General features: G+C 40.5%; 1 protein-coding gene across 2 annotated transcripts in view; it reads left to right on the forward strand.

The window, feature by feature from the left end:
* usp34 (ubiquitin specific peptidase 34) overlaps positions 1 to 22,857 on the forward strand; it is a 58,127-nt gene extending 35,270 nt beyond the window's left edge. Inside the window, exons 35-78 of one of the 2 annotated variants that reach the window (XM_084932248.1) lie at positions 94 to 134; positions 225 to 349; positions 977 to 1,129; positions 1,393 to 1,497; positions 1,623 to 1,717; positions 1,897 to 2,201; positions 3,040 to 3,203; positions 3,288 to 3,353; positions 3,571 to 3,717; positions 4,088 to 4,144; positions 4,371 to 4,448; positions 4,964 to 5,058; positions 5,145 to 5,317; positions 5,404 to 5,554; positions 5,664 to 5,742; positions 5,826 to 5,879; positions 5,971 to 6,066; positions 6,158 to 6,222; positions 6,313 to 6,388; positions 6,831 to 6,878; positions 7,014 to 7,079; positions 7,201 to 7,281; positions 7,889 to 7,974; positions 10,015 to 10,183; positions 10,416 to 10,490; positions 10,689 to 10,840; positions 10,948 to 11,101; positions 11,209 to 11,253; positions 11,475 to 11,579; positions 13,092 to 13,239; positions 13,929 to 14,233; positions 14,357 to 14,686; positions 14,864 to 15,021; positions 15,187 to 15,265; positions 15,583 to 15,709; positions 17,197 to 17,304; positions 17,943 to 18,047; positions 18,650 to 18,774; positions 18,898 to 19,021; positions 19,148 to 19,227; positions 19,358 to 19,498; positions 19,644 to 19,784; positions 19,875 to 20,031; positions 20,236 to 22,857. In XM_084932248.1, the coding sequence (XP_084788374.1) occupies positions 94 to 134; positions 225 to 349; positions 977 to 1,129; positions 1,393 to 1,497; positions 1,623 to 1,717; positions 1,897 to 2,201; positions 3,040 to 3,203; positions 3,288 to 3,353; positions 3,571 to 3,717; positions 4,088 to 4,144; positions 4,371 to 4,448; positions 4,964 to 5,058; positions 5,145 to 5,317; positions 5,404 to 5,554; positions 5,664 to 5,742; positions 5,826 to 5,879; positions 5,971 to 6,066; positions 6,158 to 6,222; positions 6,313 to 6,388; positions 6,831 to 6,878; positions 7,014 to 7,079; positions 7,201 to 7,281; positions 7,889 to 7,974; positions 10,015 to 10,183; positions 10,416 to 10,490; positions 10,689 to 10,840; positions 10,948 to 11,101; positions 11,209 to 11,253; positions 11,475 to 11,579; positions 13,092 to 13,239; positions 13,929 to 14,233; positions 14,357 to 14,686; positions 14,864 to 15,021; positions 15,187 to 15,265; positions 15,583 to 15,709; positions 17,197 to 17,304; positions 17,943 to 18,047; positions 18,650 to 18,774; positions 18,898 to 19,021; positions 19,148 to 19,227; positions 19,358 to 19,498; positions 19,644 to 19,784; positions 19,875 to 20,031; positions 20,236 to 20,981 (5,980 nt within the window). In that variant the 3' untranslated portion in view covers positions 20,982 to 22,857. The remainder of the gene's footprint in view (positions 1 to 93; positions 135 to 224; positions 350 to 976; positions 1,130 to 1,392; positions 1,498 to 1,622; positions 1,718 to 1,896; positions 2,202 to 3,039; positions 3,204 to 3,287; positions 3,354 to 3,570; positions 3,718 to 4,087; positions 4,145 to 4,370; positions 4,449 to 4,963; positions 5,059 to 5,144; positions 5,318 to 5,403; positions 5,555 to 5,663; positions 5,743 to 5,825; positions 5,880 to 5,970; positions 6,067 to 6,157; positions 6,223 to 6,312; positions 6,389 to 6,830; positions 6,879 to 7,013; positions 7,080 to 7,200; positions 7,282 to 7,888; positions 7,975 to 10,014; positions 10,184 to 10,415; positions 10,491 to 10,688; positions 10,841 to 10,947; positions 11,102 to 11,208; positions 11,254 to 11,474; positions 11,580 to 13,091; positions 13,240 to 13,928; positions 14,234 to 14,356; positions 14,687 to 14,863; positions 15,022 to 15,186; positions 15,266 to 15,582; positions 15,710 to 17,196; positions 17,305 to 17,942; positions 18,048 to 18,649; positions 18,775 to 18,897; positions 19,022 to 19,147; positions 19,228 to 19,357; positions 19,499 to 19,643; positions 19,785 to 19,874; positions 20,032 to 20,235) is intronic. The other variant, XM_084932249.1, reaches the window with a different exon arrangement.
* Positions 22,858 to 22,877: the final 20 nt, after the last annotated feature.

Genomic DNA, 22,877 nt, shown 5'->3' on the forward strand with positions numbered 1-22,877 from the left:
ATACAAAAGCTCAAAAATGTGTTCTTTACTTTTAAATGGACAGCATAGTTGACATGTTTGTTGTTTTTTTTGTTTGTTTGTTTTTGTTTGCAGAGTTCTGAAGGCTCAGTCTGACCACAGGTCTCGACACGAAGGTAAGGATTTTACATTTTCAGACGGTGATCATGCTAAAAATGTTAAAAGAAGTAAGCTGGTGGAGTGTGACAGTAATGTTTTACCCACAGTGACTCACTATTCCATGTGGCTGCTGGTGAGCTGGGCTCACTGCTCTTCAACAGTGAAGTCTAGTCTGGCTGACAGCGACCACCTGCACGACTGGCTGAAAAAACTCACCCTTCTGATTCCTGAGGTGAGTCTAACATCCACAGCTCCATCATAAGTCAAGAGATATTAATTTACTCCATAAAAAGGGTAGAAGTTTTCTTAATGGTCTTGTTCTTCTTTGTGATGCTGTATGACAGTATAGATGGATCATTTTTGTGCTTTCTTGAGCTCTCAATAGCATTTTACCGGGACAATGGATGTCAAAAATATTAATCCTTGATGAGTGTTAAAGAATCCTCACCAGAATTCCTTGATTCAGATGGACTTTAAAAATCATTCACATCTAAACTGGTCCCAGTCACACCTCTGTTAAAATGTTCGTGAATTTTGTTCCAGACTTGTTTTAGAAATCTTTATAACACTCAATTCAATTGTTTGTGTAATTACTATTACAGCCTGATGGGGGCGACAAGTTCACATTTCTTTGTGGATAATTTATGCAATTCAGTTGTTGATTGTGATACCTGAATGCTTCAAGTTTGTTTCATACTTCTGTCGGATCCTCGCCGTATTAGCAGCAGGGCAGTAGAGCACAAGCAAGAGCCAGTTGGGAATTTTTACAATTGTGGTTCAGACTTAAGTCATTTAATCAGCATGTCAGTATGCTTCGCTTTATCATCATTTTGTTGAGGTGTGTTGTTTTTCTTTGTAGCCGGCAGTGAGACACGAGGCATGTAATGGCCTGTACAAGTTGTCTCTGTCAGGTTTGGAGGGAGGAGAGTCCATCAACAGATCCTTCCTGCTGCTCGCCGCCTCCACACTGCTCAAGTTCCTGCCTGACGCCCAGGCCCTCAAACCACTAAGGGTAGGTCTCACACTCAAGTAGCTCAGCCTCTTAAAGGCAAGTACTTGCATGGAAGCGCTTGTCAGTACTCCTCAGAGGCAATGTTGGACTCAGTTTGACCTTTGCTACTTTGAATCTGGTTTGTTTCTACTAAGCCTTGTTTCTCACATTGGTTTAATGCAGCAGAACCTGACATGCACTCTATTAGATCACATCATGAGAGCTGATGAATTAACTTTTCATTGGGATGTTCTTAAGCAGTAACTGTGCATTTATATTTGCAGGTCGAAGACTATGAAGAGGAGCCTCTGTTAAGGACAGGCTGTAAGGAATACTTCTGGCTGCTCTGCAAACTCATCGATAACATCCACGTTAAAGATGCGAGCCAGGTGGGAACGTCAAACCACAATGCTGATGATCATACCAACCTGTTGATTTAGTAGATTTGAGTTTGTAGTAACGTTTTGATTTTTGTATTGAACTGCTGCTAGTATTGATCTGTTTGAACTCACAGAAGGTCTCTCCCTCTCTGTCGCTGGCCGGCTCGATGCAGACCACCCTGCTGGACCTGGATGCTCTTGCCCGACATCTTGCCGACTGCATTAGGAGGTCTGATTGTCACAAACTGAATTTTATGCTCAGTATACAAAGATTTAAAGGATGTTTGCATTTTGCTGAAAGTTCATGCTGACAATATTACTGATGGCAGTGGCTTTTAAAATGAAACCAAATGGCAAATTTCTACAATTGATACTGCTTTGATGTAAACATAACTCTTTCACTTCCAGCCGTGAGATCTTGGACCAACAAGATGGAACAATCGAAGACGATGGCCTGACAGGGCTCCTTCGTCTTGCCACCAGCGTCCTCAAACACAAGCCTCCTTTTAAGTTCTCCCGTGAGGGGCAGGAGTTTCTGAGGGATGTCTACAACCTCCTCTTCCTCCTCCCCAGTCTGGTTGACCGTGCTCAGCCCAAGTGCAAGTCCCACGCTGCAAGGGCCGCCGCCTATGATCTGTTGGTGGAGACGGTGAAGGGCTCGGTAGAAAACTATCGGCTGCTCCATAATTGGGTCATGTCTCAGCACATGCAGGGTGAAGAGCTTCACTTTTTGATTACTTTTATTTGGTAGTGCTCTTTCTGTAGTTTATTTTACTTCTGTGTACTGTGTTTCTGTCTGTATATGCAAGCTACACTCTGTGTCAGTAGTCCTCCAGGTCAGTGATCTGACTCAATTTAAGCTTTGCCACAGTGAATCCAGTCTTCTTCAAGACATTGACCCACAATTGGGACTAATGCTGAAGAGACTGGGACACTTTTTGTCAGAACTATGTTGTGAAAGTGTTTTAAAGAGCACTATGAGCTGAAACTGTCTACAAAGCTCTACAGAAGTGCAGAATCCTATCATTATTTTTAACTTAATTTTAGATATGTTTTTACACCATGCCTAATTTTAAACATAGCTTTAACAACCAGATTACCAGACTGTTCTGCAAGTTTAGTTTGTTTTAAGGCCATCTGTAATTATGTCGGAAAAGGTTTTAGGCGAGTTGGAAATTCCATTTGCAACCCAATAATACATAGGTGTCAGACTTTGGCCCGCAGCGTAATTACATTTGGCCTGCGAAGCCATACCAAATTACTATTAGAGCTGGCCTACTGGTGTTATACAGCTAATATATATCGTTTAGTATTAAGCTTTGCTTGTTCCATATTCAGTTTTTCAGCAAAACCTGTTTGAGTCCATAAGAAAAGATTGATTCTTATATCTGGAGGAAGATTATTATTTTTTTCTTCAATAAATATTAATGTTAGCCCGCGACTTTGTTCCAGTTTTGGCCCACTGTGTATTTGAGTTTGACACCCCTGCAATAATGCAACCGCCAGTTTGAATAATTTAACTCAAACTTTCTTTTAATATTTTGCTTCTAGGCTCTCATGCTCCATACAAGTGGGACTACTGGCCCCATGACGACGTCCGGGCTGAGTGCCGCTTCGTGGGTCTGACCAACCTGGGAGCAACATGCTATCTGGCCTCTACCATTCAGCAGCTCTATATGATCCCTGAGGCCCGCCAGGCTGTCTTCACTGCCAAGGTCAGTATCTGAAAGATTATGTTACAATAACGTCATTAAAATTCAAATGGCACACAGGTCCTCACCCTCTGTGTTTGCGTGCAGTACGCTGAAGATATCAAACACAAGACAACACTGCTGGAGCTGCAGAAGATGTTCACATATCTCATGGTGAGTTTTGATTTTATTACCTCTGCTATCCTTTTAGTCCTTCCCTTCTGTCTCAGTCGTATTTGTTTAAAGCTACAGTCACTAGTAGAGTGTAACTTTTAACACCCGTTCAGTTTCTGAAGATCAGGACGATTGGACTTTTTTTCTGAGCACCACAGACGGCAAAATCAGAAGGTTTGGTGAGATGGATTATCTGTGTTAATCTGTGTGTTTTCAGGAGAGTGAGAGAAAAGCATACAACCCCCGGCCATTTTGTAAAACCTACACAATGGACAAACAGCCTCTTAACACCGGCGAGCAGAAAGACATGACAGAGTTCTTCACCGACCTCATCACCAAGATAGAAGAGATGTCCCAGGAGCTGGTGAGCATACATCTTTACATACACATCATTATACACACAAATTATATATTTAATGCTTTAAAGGATTCAAACACTAATTTCCAGATTAGAGCAGGTGCCACTTATTACTGATCTTCATAAAACCTTTAGTGTTCATCTCTGCCATTCAGAAAATCACAATAATCTCTCTCTACAGCACTATACATATTAAGAAGTAGATTGTTTGTATAAAAAATACATATCCTAATAAGATGTTGTTATTATACAAATGATGACCACAAAAATATTATGCAATATTAAAGATAATTTTAAGAGCATGAGTAATAGTTCAGGCATCATAGTACATGTTAAAAATGATTAATAAGCTGATGTATCTTATCTACGTTCACAGAAAAACACAGTGAAGACTCTGTTTGGAGGGGTCATCACCAACAATGTGGTGTCTCTGGTGAGTGCGGGAATTGATTTTGAAAGGAGGAATATTAAATTGAAGGAAAACTGTTTTGAGAACAACAAAGCACAACTGAATTTCGTGTTTATTTTAATACCTCACACAAAATGTAGTTATTTTTAAAACTACAAAGGTTACAGTAGATGAGTTAAGGGTTCCACAGACTCAGCGGGAGGTACATTTTCTGCCATTGTTTTTTCTCACTGTTCTGTGTCTCCCACAGGACTGTGACCACGTCAGTCAGACTGCAGAGGAGTTCTACACAGTCAGATGTCAGGTGGCAGACATGAAGAACATCTATGTGAGTGGGGCGAAAATGTTACGAAAGTTTGAAACTCACCTGTGATTCTTACAGCTTCAGCAGCGGAGATCAACCTCTGCCACATAAACACTCCTGCACAAACCACAATGGTTCTGAAAAGTGCAGTCCATGTTTTTTTTTCTTTGCCAGCATAAATGTTTAAGTTTTCAAAAATCACTTTTTTTTGTTTGTTTTGTTTTTTTTATATACAGAAATCTTGTATGTAAATGATACTCATTAGAATAAAAAAGAAGAATAAAGCAGGGTTGCTACCATATACCGATGCAGTATGGTTCAGCTTTCATCAGTTTCATATTCATATCCAAAATGATGAGAGTTAAAATGCTCATCTTGAGGGTTTAGAAAAAGGCCATTGCTCAACAAGGAGTGATGTCACATGCATCTTTTGCCAACTAAGAGAGAAAACACAAACTTTTGTCTTTTGTTCTCTAAACCAAAATGCACTGCAGACTTTTCCTTATTTGATGTATTTGTGCTTTGTTATCTTTCCTCAGGAGTCTCTGGATGAAGTGACCATCAAAGACACTCTGGAGGGTGACAACATGTACACCTGCTCACAGTGTGGAAAGAAGGTCCGCGCAGAGAAAAGGTTAGAACGATTTAAAATCCTGAAAAAAATAATACCCCTCTCTCAACACAGTGTCTCACCATGTCTCACTGTGTCTCTTTACACAGGGCCTGCTTTAAGAAACTGCCTCGCATCCTGAGCTTCAACACAATGAGATACACCTTTAACATGGTGACCATGATGAAGGAGAAGGTCAACACCCACTTCTCCTTCCCCCTGCGCCTCGACATGACGCCTTACACTGAGGATTTCCTCATGGGCAAAGGGGAGCGCAAAGAGGGTTAGTTTCTGTTCACCCAGTCGGACATTTATTGTGTATTGATGATTGTAATTGACTCTTGAAGTGTTGCCTTCCATGTGCCTCAGGTTTTCGAGAGGAGGGTGAAGCAAAGGTCACAGAGAGCTATGAGTATGACCTCATTGGTGTCACTGTGCACACGGGCACAGCAGATGGCGGCCATTACTACAGCTTCATCCGGGACATTGTCAACCCTCATGCCTACAGGAACAATAAATGGTGATGGATGATGCATATTAAAGTTTTAATAATCAGTCTTTAAACCCAAAAAGTGAGTGACTGTCATAGGACGTCACCATCTCAAAGGTTTGTTTATCTTGTCCTCCAGGTACCTTTTCAATGATGCAGAGGTAAAACCCTTTGACTCAGCTCAGCTGGCCTCTGAGTGCTTTGGTGGAGAGATGACGGTATGAGCGAGAGTTGCAAGATAAATACTACCACTTAATTCCACGTGTAATCTCTAATTTCACCTACTTTATTTATCTTTTAGACTAAAACCTACGACTCTGTCACTGACAAGTTTATGGACTTCTCCTTTGAGAAGGTGAGGAGAATTTCTGGTCCATTTTTGTAGTTTTTTTTATCCTCTGTGTTTGATCCAGAAGGTAACAATGAAATGATAATCAAACTTGCAGACACACAGTGCCTACATGCTCTTCTACAAGAGAGTGGAACCGGAGGACGACAATGGGAAGGACTTTAGTTTTGATGTCTCTCCTGATCTACTTGAGGTACTGACTGTGCTTTTTTGTTTTAAACGTAGCAGTTTTGTGCATTACTCCTATTAAATCCCCCATTTAAATGTCCAACTCTCTCTTTCAGTGGATTTGGCACGACAACATGCAGTTTCTGCAGGATAAAAACATATTTGAACACACCTACTTTGGGTGAGCATAAATCAGTTTGTATTTTTGGTCACATCTTATTGGCCTTTTTGATCACTACTCACTCAATGGCACGACTTGTCATTGTTTCAGCTTCATGTGGCAGCTCTGCAGCAGCATCCCCAGCACCCTGCCAGACCCCAAAGCTGTCTCCCTCATGACTGCCAAGGTGAGAAGTAATACAAGTATTTAGCTATTATTTTCTGGCTTTTGACTTGAAACCTGGATTTTTGAGAAAATGTATAAACTGTAATTGTGCGAATTACTTTTTAAAATAAAAAGACTTTTTTGTTTTTACTTTACTACTACAAAAGTACTAAAAATGGAACAGTTTTCTCTTAAAATAAGAAAACTAGCTACTTCCTAGCTACTTTGGGTTTTGGGTAAAACACGCTGGAATAACAGCTGGCTGAAGCCCAATCTAGAAAATGAAAGTGGGTAAAAGTTTCTGCATCTTTTACTCAGAAAGATGTTATTTTAATCTATTTTCTAACTGACCGCATTTTCTAAAAATATTTATACCATGCTGCATGATGTCACTGATTTGGAATGCTAATTAGTTTAACTAAAACTTGCTTTTGTACTGTTGTTTTTTCCCCTTTCATTTGCAGCTCAGCACATCCTTTGTCCTTGAGACTTTCATTCACTCCAAGGAGAAGGTAATGCACACTCATCCTTATTACTGTTATCATTTTCTGAGTGTTGTTAATTTGTAAAGATATGTGGAAAGAAAGGGGAGGAGGAAGGAAGTTACTGATAGACTATGTTAATCCTTTCTGCTCTGCTACCTCCAGCCCACCATGCTGCAGTGGATTGAACTGCTGACCAAACAGTTCAACAACAGCCAGGCCGCCTGCGAGGTTTGAGTTTTAAACCTTTTTATTCTGGTGATTACAGCAAAGTAAATGGATACTGTGAATAAACTTTTTTTTTTTTTTTTTTTTTTTGGCACAACCTTTGATCATTATTTTTCTGTTTCAGTGGTTTTTAGACCGGATGGCTGATGACAACTGGTGGCCGATGCAGATCCTAATAAAGTGTCCCAATCAGATTGTCAGACAGGTCAGGGACAAGTCATAAAACATCACTGTACACAAAACAAACCTCAAAAAACAACAACATTCACAATACTGAAACTGGACTAATGTGCTCAAAAATGCTAATTGTGTAGCTAAAGGGGAAAAAATGATGTGGCACGACAGAAGGGTAGCAGCAAGAGTGAAAGGGAAGGTTTACAAGATGCAAGATGCTGCTAGGATGTGTGGTTTGGAGAAGGTGGCTCTGACCTAAAAGACAGGCAGAGCTCGACGTAGTGGAAGATTAGAAAAATAGACAGGCAAGACTGAGAATGTTTAGACATGTGCACATATGGGACAGTGGATATATTGGATCCCAGGCAGGAGTTAAACAGGAAAAAAACAGAAGGTTCATTTATGTAGTGAACGAAGACACAGGCAGATGGGGTGATTCTAAGAAAAGGGTTAGATTGAGGTGGAGGAGACAATACTATACCAAAACGACTCAAAAGCACTCGTATCTTATTTTTTTTCTATGTTTATAGCTATATTGTAACTCTGTTTACGTCATTCTGAACTTATTGTCAGTGGAAGTTTGTCTTTAAATTGACTTTTAAATTTAAATTTTCTTGTTTTAATTTGTTGTCTTCCAGATGTTCCAGAGGTTGTGTATTCACGTTATCCAGAGGTTGCGGCCAGTTCATGCTCATCTCTACCTGCAGCCTGGCATGGAGGATGGGTATGTCACTAGGGCTGCCACGATTAGTCGACTAGTCACGATTACGTCGACTATCAAAATCGTCGACGACTGATTTAATAGTCGACCCGTCGTTTGAAGCTTTGTAAGATCCCAAAAGACGCAGGAATAAGTAGTAGGATTTAAGAGTGTAATAACGGACTGAAACAGAAGATGGCAGCACTGCATGTACAAGGATGACAGCTGCCGTTAAACCCCGAAGAAGAAGAAACTGTCCCAGAATTCATAGCGCAGCCCTGCTCAGTTTCCAACAATGGCGGCAGCTAGTTAGTTTTAATATTACTCTTATTATTCTTTCTGGGTCACAAAATAAACGTTTAACATATTTTCAGACGAGAATATAACTGTGTAAACCTGAAATATCTGCTCAGTTTATCAAGACACCACATGTTTTCAAAAGCGCTCCAACGTTTTCGGAGACGTCTGTTACCCACTAGCTCGATAGTTAGCCGGGGTTCAAGGGTCACTAGAGCCCGTGAGAACACCGGACTCCCGGCAAATCGTTTTCAAACCCACCGCGGTCTTTCGCTACTCAGGTTAAACATGATGTATAAGTCACTTAGATAACTTAAAAATGTTATTGTTTTTTTTAGTATTTTATTTGTTCCTGAGTAAATCTGTTTGGCTGAGATTAAAGTTATAGTTTTTACACAGCTGAATAAACGTCAAGCAGACAGCTGATTATCAGAAGTGAATATATAAATATCAAGAATATACTCCGGTGTCCTGTTATATTTTAGATAGCAAGGAGTTTATTAAACTTCACCGAAACAATCTGCAAATTTCATTAAAATTTAATAAACTATCATCTTGTCTTTATTTTTAGTTAGCACATACCTTAAACACTTAAAGCTGTAAGCTAATGATAGTTATATAAGAGCAGATGCTGCTGGTGCAATAAGCTGTACGTTTTACGTCCAATGGATGATGATCTGATTAGTCGACTAATCGCAAAAATAATCGGTGACTAGTCGACTATCAAAATAATCGTTTGTGGCAGCCCTATATGTCACTCATTATTGTGGGACAGGTTTCCCTGATCAAAACATTTTCTCCAAGATTAGGAGTCTTAAAGTCTTCCATTAAGGCCTTTTCACACCGAACATGTAAAGTCTGTGCAAATATTTTGTGCATTAAAAATATTTTTCAACTAATCCATTCTTAATGTAGCTGTTCATGTAAATTCACTAGACTTATTATTATTATTATCCAAATAAATAGATCTGACCAATTGGATGACTGCATTTGGCAGCAAGTGCGCTCCTATGTCGATTCGTGCATCGGTACTGAATATACACTGATAGTTCTCTTTCATTGCATTCATTTCGTGTCTCACTATGAGACTGCCTCCTGCGTGACTTCATCAGAAGCTTAAATGCCATTACGCCAGACGTTACAGCAGGGGTGGGGGAACTCTGGGCCTCAAAGGCCGGTGTCCTGCAGGTTTTAGATGTGTCCTTGATCCAACACAGCTGATTTAAATGGCTAAATTATGCCTTACAGGCTGGCTTAGTGACACCCATGTCAGGAGGGACTAGTGCCTCACTGTATAATAGGCTGACATAGCGTTAGATGTCATTCAAAAACCTCTTCTCGCTTTTCGGAAGGAACCGAAAGCCTTTAAGATTGTATCGTTTTGTTTATTTTATTTTATTTCTTTTCCTACTGGGATAAAGATCAAATAAAGCAAAAATGAGAAAAAAAAATCGACCAAACTGTTACTTAAAACACTGGCCCAGAATTTTACAGTTCATCCCTGCTATCTTTATTGCTTAGCAACACAACCCACTTAAATCTCATTTGGTACATTTTTGCCATGCAAGGTGTGCAGCACAAACACAGTGTTGTCTGTGAAATCAGATGGCCACACAGATCCAAGCAGGAGCTATGTGTCACTCAGTGTCTGTGCCACACTAGACTCTGAGAAAAAAACTTGTGGCTCCACATAAACTAAAGAGTTTAGATGTGTCATTAGATACCTCAGTCTCCAATCTCAGAACCTCTGCTCCTGTGTCTGTTCAGCTCTGACGACATGGATGGACCAGTGGAGGATATCGGCAGCCGGTCCTGTGTCACTCGCTTTGTTAAGACCCTCCTCTCTATCATGGAGCACGGCGTCAAGCCTCACAGCAAACACCTGACTGAGTACTTCGCTTTTCTGTATGAGTTTGCCAAGATGGGCGAGGAGGAGGTAAATTGAGTTTTGCAGCCTGAAATCACTTGGTGTGAAAAAAAAATTTAAACCTGAAACTATTTTGCTTTTTCTTTGGGTCTTTCTTCTCAGCTAACAGTTGACACAGCATGATTTTGAGTCCTTTTTTAGTTTCATAAATGTGGTTTGGTTTTTTCCCCTTCCTTGTTAAAAACAATTAATATTGAAACTTCTTCCAGTTGATGAAGGCTTATCTGTTTTGTGTCCACAGAGTCAGTTCTTGTTGTCGCTACAAGCCATTTCTATCATGGTGCATTTCTACATGGGAACAAAAGGCCCTGAGAATGTAAGCTTACACACTGCTTATATTTCACAACTCATTTATTTACAGTAATATTATCAAAGAGATATTTAATCTGAATGGTTCTCAGTTTCTTTGTAATATTATGTCTTTTTTAAATGAAGTAACACCCAGCCTGTAGTTATATTGTGTTTAGAAGACATGACCTAATTTTAAGAAGGACCTAACCAATGTCCTTCTCAGCCTCAGGTAGAGGTGCTGTCAGAGGAGGAAGGAGAGGAGGAGGACGAGGAAGAAGACATCTTGTCTCTGGCTGAAGAAAAATATCGTCCTGCAGCTTTGGAGAAGATGATCGCACTCATTGCTCTGCTGGTGGAGCAGTCTCGCTCTGAGAGGTGCGAGTATACAACATGCATGTGTTTTTCTGTTTAGATGTACAATTCATTCTCATTAGAATTAAGCATTCAAGCAGCCACTGCGTTCTCCTCTTCTCTCTGTCCAGACATCTGACTCTGTCCCAGAGCGACATGGCAGCGCTGACTGGAGGGAAGGGCTTCCCTTTCCTCTTCCAGCACATCAGAGATGGCATCAACATCAGGCAGACCTGTAACCTCATATTTAGCCTCTGTCGCTATAATAACCGGCTGGCTGAACATGTATGTTTGTAGGAAATGGACTGAGTAAATGTTGCAATGACTGCCACCTATACAAGTGTAAAATGCATCCATTTTAATTTTCTCATGTTGAATGCTTCTCTCTGCAGATTGTGTCGATGCTCTTCACCTCAATTGCAAAGCTGACTCCTGAGGTAAGCATCACAAATGAAACTGGGCTTAAAATCACCTTTATTTGAAAAAACAATCGAATCTAGCCCTTGTTCATTTTGTTTTCCTGAATAGATAGAAACTGAACTTCTATCTATTCACGTTTGTTAACTTGCCTTTTTTAATAACGCTTAATAAACCATTTTAAAATATGGTGTAGTGATACAAAAATGATTTTTCATGACCCCCCCTTAAATTCTGTTAGGCTGCCAATCCTTTCTTCAAGCTGCTAACAATGTTGATGGAGTTTGCGGGTGGACCTCCGGGGATGCCTTCCTTTGCTTCTTACATTCTCCAAAGGATCTGGGAGGTAAACACTGACACACTAAATCCTTTTATTAGATCTAAACAAATGGAAAATATTAATGTAATATGTAGTTATCATTATCAAAAGAAAACGTCTCTGGATTTTGTTCAATACAGGTCTTCAAAAAGTTGATCAAATGTCATTTACTAGAAATAATATTAGTTATAATTTTGGTGCTGTGCCAAAATTTGATCCTTTTAGACTGGACAAAACTATACTGCATAAAAATATGGTTTCCTTTGTTTATAGTTCAATAGTTGCTTCTAACGTTCATTTCAACATTTCAGGTTGCTTAGAAAATTTCTGTTTCTGGCTTTGTTATAACCCCAAATCACTATTTTAGTGATTTGTTTTTTTTTTAACCATAATTCCATGCATGGATTTATGGACATGGAACGCTGGACCAACTCTTTATCCTGTCAAATACAGTCAAAGAAAGATGTACCGGGGTCATGTGGGAGTTTGCTCTTCCAGTTTACACGTTCTTTGTAGACTTGAACCTCATCCCTCAGGTGATTCTGTACAAGGTCCTTCAAGAATAGTGGGTGTCTGGCTCATATTTAGGAGCTATTAGATCCCTGTACGAGTGCAGCGAGAGCTTGGTCTGCATTACTGACAATAACTCGTACTTTTCAGTGGGTGTGGGATTTTGCTCGGGCTGCCCTTTGCCCCTAATTTCTAGGCGTAGCCAGATGGCGGAATCGCATCTCTGCTTTTTGCAGATGACGTGGTTCTGTTGGCTTCATCAGGTTGTGGCTTCCACCTTGCACCAAGCGTTTCATAGCAGATTGAGGCAATGGTTCTCAGCTGGATAAGGGTGGAATGCCCACTCTGGCTCAGGGACAAGTTGCTGCACTAAGTAGAGGAATTTAAGTATTTCTGGTTCACGAGTGAGAGTAGAGTATAGCAGGAGATTGACAGACTGCCGATTTATCGGTTGATCTATGTCCCCACCCTCACGTATGGGCATGAGTGTTGGATAACGACCAAATGAATGAGATTGCAGATACAAGCAGCAGAAATGAATTCTCTCCAAAGGGTGGCTGTGCTTTCCCTCAAGGAGGGTCGAGAAATTCAGTCATTTGCAAGGCACTCAGAATAGAGTTACGATTTTTCCACATTGAAAGGACCCAGCTGAGGTGGTTTGGGCATGTCCTAACAGGATAAGGTCCTGAGGTGTAGGCCCAGGGCATCCTGGAGAGAGTTCCCCTGGTTGAGCTGGAGGATGTGACTTTGAACACGGGCTTCTGGGTTTCTTTGCTTGGGCTACTGCCCTTGTGACCCAGCCCTAGATAAGTGGTGGAAGATGGATGAATGGAATGAGATCCATACATGTAGTTGCAACTGGTTTACATCTTATTTATCAATAAAGTAAACTTGCACCATATGCAGGATCAAAAGTCAATAAAACCAAACAGAAAAAATTAGGTCAGTATTTAGGATTGCCATTTTAAAATGAATATACATAAAGTCTTTATTAAATATATTCTGTCTTATCTGTGTGCCTTCTGTCAGGTGATTGAGTACAATCCATCCCAATGTCTGGACTGGCTGGCTGTGCAGACTCCCAGGAACAAACTGGCCCACAGCTGGGTGCTGCAGAACATGGAGAACTGGGTAGAACGCTTCCTGCTGGCGCACAACTATCCCCGAGTCCGCACGTGTAAGGGCCTCTGCATTGTTTCATTGTATTTAGTTTCATGGGTTTTTTTTTTTTAACAAACACTCAACAGGGAGTTAAACCAACTACAAATGAAAAGACATCTTGCCAGTGTTTAAAAAGGTGGATTAAATTCTGAAAACTGAGAACTTTAGAAGCCAAAACAAATATAACGTTAAGTTTAAAAAAAAAAAAAAAAAATGCTAATTATTAAACTAAACAGCCCTTTAGTGTACACAACCTAATTTTTACTTTGACTATATAGATATACATTCTTCCTGTATTGTTAATGTAAATAGAACTTTATTAATAGTGTAACCTGCTTCGTAAAATAGCCAGGGCTCTCACAGAAAAGAATCCCAAGATTAAATATGATGGTTAAATAAAGATGGTTAAATAAATTTCATCCATTGTCGAAATGAGCGGTTTTAGCTCCCTGTAAGCTAAATTTCTTCTGATTGGGCTTCTGTATTAACTACCAGAGCGATGTCTGAGATGACCATAAAAAAATATCTGCAAACTATGAGACCATTCAAGTCCAAAAAAACTCAAGCCTGTTTAATAAGAGCAGTGCATTCTGTCAATAATGAAAAGACCACCTTTAAAAACATGTTTAAATTAACATGAGGTACCACTGCAGCGACAGTAGTCCTTTGTTTATGATAGCAATTGAATCTCTCTTCTCCCTCTAGCTGCTGCATACCTCCTGGTCTCCCTCATCCCCAGCAACTCCTTTCGACAGATGTTCCGCTCCACACGCTCCCTCCACTTGCCGACCCGTGAGCTCCCACTGTCCCCCGACACCACCGTGGTTCTCCACCAGGTCTACAACCTGTTGCTAGGGCTGCTGGGACGTGCCAAGCTGTATGTGGATGCCAGTGTTCATGGTACTACCAAACTGGTGCAGTATTTCAGCTTCATGACTTACTGCCTCATCTCCAAGACGGAGAAACTCATGTTCTCTGGCTACTTCATGGACCTCTGGAACCTCTTCCAGGTACATCTTTCTTTGACTGTGAAGATATTTTTAAAGATTTTTACCGATTGTACACTTCAATGTGCGTGCCCGAGTCTTAGGTGCAGAATTTAGAACTTTTTTCTTTTTCTTTCATGTTTTCAGCCGAAACTGTCAGAGCCAGCCATTGCAACCAACCACAATAAGCAGGCACTGCTGTCCTTCTGGTACAACGTTTGTGTGGATTGTCCGGAGAACGTCCGGCTAGTGGTGCAGAACCCTGTGGTGACCAAAAACATTGCCTTCAACTATATCTTGGCTGACCACGATGACCAGGAGGTGGTGCTATTCAACCGCGGCATGCTCCCTGCCTACTATGGCATCCTGCGCATGTGCTGCGAGCAGTCGACTGCTTTCACCCGCCAACTAGCATCACACCAAAACATCCAGTGGGCCTTCAAGAACTTGACTCCACATGCCAGCCAGTATCCAGGGGTGAGAGGACAGTCAGACTTCTAGCAGTGATGTGACTTTATTGTCCATAGCACTTTGAAAATTCCCCACCTAAAAGCAAAACATAAAGGAAGTCTTTAATTGTTAAAGATTTTGCCTTGGTTATGTTTATTTGTGATAATGTAAAAATCATAACCGCTGATGTGCTTCTCCCTGCAGGCAGTGGAGGAACTGTTCAATTTGATGCAGCTGTTTGTGGCGCAGCGAGCTGAGATGAGGGAAGAAGAAGTGGAGGACATTAAACAATTTAAGAAGACCACTATTAGCTGCTACCTCCGCTGTCTGGATGGGCGCTCTTGTTGGACCACACTTATCAGGTAAGAACACACACACACTTTTATCACTGAAGGTCTTGTGAAGCTTGTTTTTGTAACCTGGTGAAGATGTTTGTCACAGAAACTGTTGTCCATTTTGTATCAGAGTTTGGAAAGTTTACTGACGTTACTTTCTAAATTTACCTTTCTCTGTGCTGTTCCTCTCAGTGCCTTCAGAGTTCTGCTGGAGAATGACGAGGACCGACTGTTGGTAGTCTTCAACAGAGGACTTATCCTAATGACTGAGGTACAATCAGGTCTCTTCTAAATATTACAAAAAGAATTGCTAAATTAAGCTATCGTCTCACCTTTCTATGTTGCCATAATCCAATTCATTTTCATGCATCATCTGCCTTTTTTGGCATTATATTTAAAACAGGCCAAAGGGAATCATTAAAATCTGGATGTAAAAAGATCATATTAAATATAGTATACTACAAGTGTATTTAAAATATGTATATGTACATGAAAATAAAATTTGCATTTCATTGCTTACTACATTGTTTTTAACCCTTCCAAATCTAATAAGTAAAGCTATATGTACTGTTTGTTTGTTTCCTGCAGTCCTTCAACACTCTGCACATGATGTACCATGAGGCGACAGCATGCCACGTCACTGGAGACTTGGTGGAGCTGCTCTCCATCTTTCTTTCTGTCCTCAAAGCCACCAGGCCATACCTGCAGCGCAAAGGTGTGCACCATCCCCTACTGTGTAACAGGGCGAACACATGTAATAGTAACACAGGTTAAACAGTTAAAACTAATAGTTTGTCCTTCCCACTGGCACCAGGTGCTTGCTCAAAGAAGGTTATGTGATTGTTGGGCGTTTTCTCTATAATTGCAGGATCTTTACAATATCAAGGCCCTTGAGGCCACTGCTGTTGTGATGTGGCGCTGTAAAAGTAAAATGAAACTGTAGTTAATGCAACATGTTAACAAGAAGTTAGGCTCTGTAGGTGAATTCCAGTTTTCACTTGATAGTACGTATGCAAAGCTAGAAGCTGTTTGTGGTTATTTTGCCAGATTTGAAATGGTGCAGCAGTGAGCTACACTGACTCGTAGCACAGGAGTGTCACTTTGGATCCAGTAGTTTTTTAGTCTTATTAATTGTTACTAATTCATTGTGCAGTTGCTGTGTTCTTGTTCATAAAGAGGTGTGGTTAGTTGGATGATTGTTGTGCGATCACTACTTTGATTTTTGCCATTAAAAAGGAGATGACCACTGAGTGTTTGATCTTGACAAACCTCATATGCATCATACTAAGACATTCAGCCCCAGGACAGCATTACACTACAGAAGAGTTGATCTGTCTGGCATGAAGTAAATGAATGTGCAAAAAATGTGACCTTAGGGAAGATGAGATGAGATAACCTTTATTGGTGGGAAATTTGTTTTGTTAAAGCAGAAAGTGGACAGTGCAAAGTTACATAGCAAAAATTAGAAAAACACTGGAATAGGATAAGAATAAACTGTACACAATAGAATAGAATAAAATAAAATACAAATGCTATATACAACTGAGTATAATACAACGATGTCAGAAAAACAACGAATGCCTAAAACATATTTGGAGATACACTGATTGCACTTTTCTTGGACAGTTACTGCTGCAAATGTGAAATATTGTTTTCATAACAAAACTGAGCAGTGACTTTAGTATCTACTTGTTGAGTAGATACAAGTGAAACAAAAGTGCTCTGATACTGGAAAAAATGAGTTGCTGTACATCCTTCTTTATTTGACAGCTACAGATTCATATAGTAAATACAAATGTTAACTACTTGCATCATTTCATCAGACTTCACCGTTTTAATAGTCTTCATTTTTCTCATAACTGCTTTGGTTTTTTGTTGTTTTTTTCTTTTCTTCCTTTGCTCATGCCGAGGCTGCCGGCTTACAGCTGGCTCTGATCTCTGGATAGCTTTAACTTCAGCCACTTTGTATTTTTAGCTCCTATAAAATGACAATTTTTTTGTGTTTAGAAATTATGATACACCAACTTTAACCAGTGAACATGAAATGTCCCTGAATCTGACTCTCTGAACATCCAAGAAGCAGCTCTGGTACAGTGTACCAACTCCATTGGTTACAAAGGGCTGTATTAGAGTAAAATATCTGCAGATGTGTGTTCTCATATTTGTGCTGATCTTTTGTTTTTTCTCTCTCCTGTTACCCAGATGTGAAACAGGCTCTGATCCAGTGGCAGGAGAGGATCGACTTTGCCCACAAGCTTCTCACTCTGCTGAACTCTTATAGCCCACCTGAGCTCCGCAACGCCTGCTTGGGTAACACTCACCTTTGATAACCCACCAGCTAACATTCAAGTATATTAAGTTAGGTCAGATGTTTATATACACTTATTATGGACATGTATGTCGTGGTAATTTGGGGCTTTTAAACATTTATTTGAACTGTTCCTACAATGTGTTAACTTGATAAAGCCAAGTCCTGTGATCTCATTAGTGATTGTGATTGACTACAACTGGTAGTTTGTCTTTGCCAGGATGAGAAAGATTTGTTTGACAGCATTCATTGGACTCACCAATGCTCAGAACAGTGGGAAAGTCCAAAGAACTCAGCGTGGGAAGGAAAAACTACTGTGCTCCTTCTTAATCTTCACTAAGTGCTTGTTCACAGGGGATTGTCTGATTTTTGAAGGGTTTCTGCCTTACAATTTAAAGACCAATGATCAAATTGAATTGAATATTATGAACACTTTTGACCCTGTGTGATTGTGTGTACATTTTTGGCAACTATTGTAGCCAAACTCTAGAAAACAGAAATCATCCATTGTTCCAGCTGAGACAGAGTAGAATTTGGCTAGCAGAATACATATCTGCGTCTCTCTAAAAATGTAACGGGTCAGATGTAGAAATAATTGGAAGTTTAGAAAGTGTCCTGTAACGTGATGTTCTTGTTGCAGATGTGCTGAAGGAACTCGTTCTGCTGAGTCCACATGACTTCCTGCACACTCTAGTCCCCTTCTTACAACACAACCACTGCACATACCACCACAGCAATATCCCCAGTAAGTCTTCTCCTCATTATTCATGTTGATTGTCCTCTTTTGGTTTGCATTCTTGTTTTATAGCTTAAAATGGATCCCCAAGAACATAGTAGCTTTGCATGATGCCGTTCATTGCTAGATGTCACAGCTTCTCCTTGGAATGTTCTTTTTCTTTTTGACTGTTAGTCATTTTCATATCAGCTTTGTTTCCAAACGTTTCTCTGTATTTTCTTTTCTTTTTTCAATTATGATTTACTAGCATACGCACCGTGGTAACAACAAAATAATAATGGTAAACATCAGTATATGAGGCCTGTTGTCTCACAGTGACATCAAACGGTAACCAAAGAGTAGAACAGAGATTACTTACATGAACATGTGTCTCAGTGTTTGAAACTTGGGCCATTTTTAATGATAATCATCCACCGTTTCAACAGTACATATTTGACAAATATACTGTTTGATGTTCTTCAAGTTAAGCTTTTATAATCCAAAAGGTTTTTAAGTAAAACCTTCAGTGTTTTCGACTTTTAAAAATCTATGGTTCATCCTTACTTAAACTCTTTCAGATTAAATTAAAAATCTGGCTTTCTTTTCCCTGACTTTTAATTGTCCCTGTGCAGTGTCGTTTGGTCCTTACCTGCCATGCAGAGAGAACCTCAAACTTATGGGAGCCAAAAACAACATCCGACCTCCAAGACCGGAGCTGAACATGTGTCTGCTGCCTTCACTGGTGGAGAGCAGCAAGGTACGGTTATCTGTTCCTGCTCCAAATCATTTTGTGTCAGCAATAAAAGAAACCTCAACAGAAAACCTTCAGTACCTGCAGAGACTTGGTGTTGGTAGTAACATTTGTTTGTGTCTATCTCAGGGTAAAGATGAGGTGTACGATCGAATGCTGCTGGATTATTTCCTGTCCTACCATAAGTTCATTCACTTGCTGTGTCGCGTTGCCATCAACTGTGAGAAATTCACAGATACACTTGTCAAGCTAAGTACGTATTTGTATTTCCAGTATTATCATTATAGCATACTGATCAAACCGTAAATTGTCTGCAAGCACACATGAATTTGCACAGAAACATAGATGTTTCCATGTTAATGCTCTGCCTCCCTCTCAGGTGTGTTGATAGCGTATGAAGGACTTCCCCTCCATCTTGCGCTTTTCCCCAAACTGTGGACAGAGCTCTGTCAGTCACAGGTACAGCTGCATTCCTCTGATTTCACTCATTTCAACCATTTTTAAGGTCAGACCTTGTTAATAGACTCGGGCTCTTTGGATATGGACAGCAGCACAATAGTAAATCCTTCTCATCTCGCTCTTCTTTCAGTCTGTTATGGCTAAAACGTGTGTGAAGCTGCTCTGTGAAGACCCAGCCTTCAGCGAGTACATTAAATGTATCCTAATGGACGAGAGGACCTTTCTGAACAACAATGTGGCCTACACCTTCCTTAACTGCTTTTTGCACAAGGTATAAAAAGTTTCAGCTTTTCTTGTAGGAATCCTAAATAGTCACTACATTTGATCAAGGTTGTACCCAGTTTGTACTGATTGTCCAAATGATGTTGCATTTTAATTTGTAATTAAATAGAGAATAAAAATTTGTGTATGTGTAGGTCCAGGTTTTGTCTGGTCCCAGCTGCTCCAACCTCATTGGTGTTTTGGTGACAAACCTGCTGAGTGAACGGAGCAGTCTGCAGCCTGAACTGGCAGCTCATCGCCTGGAGCTTAACAAGACCAGCAGCCTGCTCAATGCTGTATGCATGCATGCACACACTCATAGAACAGTCCTCCTGATACATTGTGCCACTGTTTTCTCATTGTTTGATCTCTCTTCTCTTTGTCAGGACCTGAGGGCATTGATGTTGCTGTTGTCTGTGCAGCCTTCTCAGGCCATTGACCCAGCTTTCCTCCCAGCCCTGCAGGAGCTTCTGAGCTGCTGTCGTGCTTGTCTCCAGCAACGCAGCACTCTAGAGCTGGAGGCCAAAGACCACAAATGCAAAGGTATAACATGCCATTCAATCACTAAACCAAAACACAACCTCAATTTGAACACATTTCTTTGGGTTGACCATTTAGGCAGAATAATCTGGAGTATGACTCAACAAAGTAGACTTTGTGAAAAATTTAAAGTCAGTGCTGTTGTAAATTATGTAGAATAGATTTTCTCAGTGGCTCCTTTCAGTAACAGTCTGTGTTTGTTGTCAGCTGAGGATGAAGGGGCGACCCCGGTGAAGCGGCGGAGGGTGAGCGGTGATGACGACAGAGCCGGAGATGGAGGAGCCCAGCTCTACGCCGCCTCCACCTCCTCTTCAACTCTTCCGCCCTGCAGTGATCCAAAGCCTGACCAACAGGAGGCGCTAACACCCACAAGCACCTCAGACACGGAAACACGAGATTCCTCATCACTGATCGACCCAGGCACTGAGCAGGACCCGCCCTCTCCTGACCCCATGCCCACCTCCTCTAGAAATCTGGACTCCTCTCCCAAAGAGGAAAAGATGGAGGCCTCTTCGTCGTCATCCTCCTCGTTTTCCTCCTCCTCCTCCTCCCTGCTGCAGGAGACGGGAGAGGGGTTTGTCCAGGTGGAGGAGCCTGAGCTGCAGCAACATGTGGTGCCACGCGAGGAGACCGACGAGGTGGGAGATCAACGGGAGGGGAGAAGGGATGAGGCCGTGTCTACCTGCTCAGAGGAGGTGAAGGAAGAGAAGGAGATGAGCTCTAAGACCAGCAGCAGCCCGGCCCCACCCCTTTCAGAGGATGCTGCTTTCCCATCAGGGCTGGTGGGGGAGGGTCCAGATGGCTGTGGCAGCCACTCCTCCTCCTCCTCCTCCTCACAGATGTTCCAGAGCGTTGGCCCCCCACCTGACACGCTGGACATGCTGTACAGGACAGTGGAAGCCACCATTGCCATTGTTACCAAACTGTCTATTAAAGGCCAGCCCTCTTCATGACATCATCAACTGACCACCGCCATATCTTGAATTCCCTCCCCCCCTTTTTTCTCTGCTATGGACATCTGACTTCAGCTCAGAGGAAACAAACTTTCTCCTGTTCATTATGTTTCTTCTTCTTCTGCTGTTTTTGTGCTGCTGTTTGTTGCCTTCTGCCGATGTTCAGTCGGACGCTTTCTCCAGCTTCAGCGGCTCCCGCCGCTCTTTTCGCATTATAAGATTGTGACTCCACGCAGAGCCAACATCTCCTTTGAGAAATAAAGAAGAAAAGCAGAAAAAGTCGTACAGACTACAGCACATTTTTTTTTAAAGGGTGGGTGGGTGAGTGGGCTTGGTGGGTTTTTTTGTTTCTGTTTTTTTGTTGGTGTGTTTTATACTGATTTTATTTGAGCTTTGCTGTAAAGGGGAAAGGTTTACAGAACTTTTGTCTCCTCTGTATGTAATTTAATTTTATTGCATTTTTACTGTGTATAAAAACAAACAAACAAAAAAAAACAAAAAAAAAAGGTTGTCCTCTGTGCCAGTTTTGTACTTTATGAACAAGGCAAGAAAAGTTGCCTTGAGTTTTTCTGTGGTTTAATTATCCAGAAACTAAGTTTACCTGTAAATGAAGAGAACCACAAGAAACTTGATTCTGTAAAGAATCCTCTCTAGTCATTGCCTGAAGGTGTATATGAAAACCATAAATATATATAAATATATAGATATATATATATATATATATATATATAAAATATCTTTATATATATATATATATATATATATAAAAGCGGTGCTTTATTTGACTGTGGTTGAAATAAAGCCCCCCTGTTGGACCAGCTGGAGCTTTTATTTTCTTTACTGAAGTACATTCCAATTTGTTTTTTTTGTTTTTTTGTTTTTTGGCTTCTTCTGCTGTGTTCTGGTTTTCCTCCTTTTATTTTATTAGAGATTAACTTAATAAAGACAGTTTTAATATGAAAAATTATGAACTAAAATTCATCTCGAGCTGTGAGGTTTGATTTCTTGCCTTTGTTTGCTTTGCATCATATCCAAAATAAATGTAGCTCGTCAATTTCTTCAGGCTGTGCTCAGAATCTAGGCCTATGGCAAGCTCAACTGTGTGTTTATTATGCACGTACAGTAGTGGGGGTTAGGTTTGGGTTTGTTTTCTTCATAATTATTGTGATTTTGAAAAATTCACAATAATATAGAAAACTGCAACCAAGCCACCAAAAAAATTGTGACCGCTTTCTTTATTGGCAAGTTGGGTTTGAGTCTGGCACCGTAACTGTACAAAGCCTTCAAAAAAGAATTATTTATGCACATCAATACTTCGTTATTACAGAATCACAGTGTCAATAGTGTACATTGTTAACATAGTTTAGGAGTTAACACATTTGTCTTGCACATAAAAGATAAAAATAAAATAAAATAAAATTCAGCAGCTATTGCTAGTGTACCACTCATGCTGGTCCCAAATCCAGATTAAAAGGATGGTTGTGCCAAACTAAACATGCAGATCCATCTGCTGGGATCCTTTCAGAACCAAGGAAACGGCTAAAAGTACCTTTGTATGTAGTTATCTTGACTGCTAAAACTCAGAAAAGGCTTTTTTGTTTTTTTAAACACTGCGCCAGTAGATGGTCTGATGACGAAGGATTTCTGCATTTGTTCTGAAAGGCAAAAAGCTGGTAATCTTAGCTCACGACTAATCTGTTTTAAGAGAAAAAGTTTTGTTGATCTTTTCCTGAACTTCTCATCTAAAAGTATAATAAACTAAACATCTGCTTATAAGCAACTGTAGACTGATGTAGGGAAACTCTAAATGGATTTGGGATGGAAAACGGAACAAAAAGCTTCATGTTACTATTCATTAAAGGGAAGTCACACAGGTGTATCTGTGTATTTCTTTCA

This window comes from Perissodus microlepis, chromosome 6, assembly GCF_051167445.1.
Source record: "Perissodus microlepis isolate ML-2025 ecotype Zambia chromosome 6, ASM5116744v1, whole genome shotgun sequence".
NCBI classification, from domain to species: Eukaryota; Metazoa; Chordata; class Actinopteri; order Cichliformes; family Cichlidae; genus Perissodus; species Perissodus microlepis.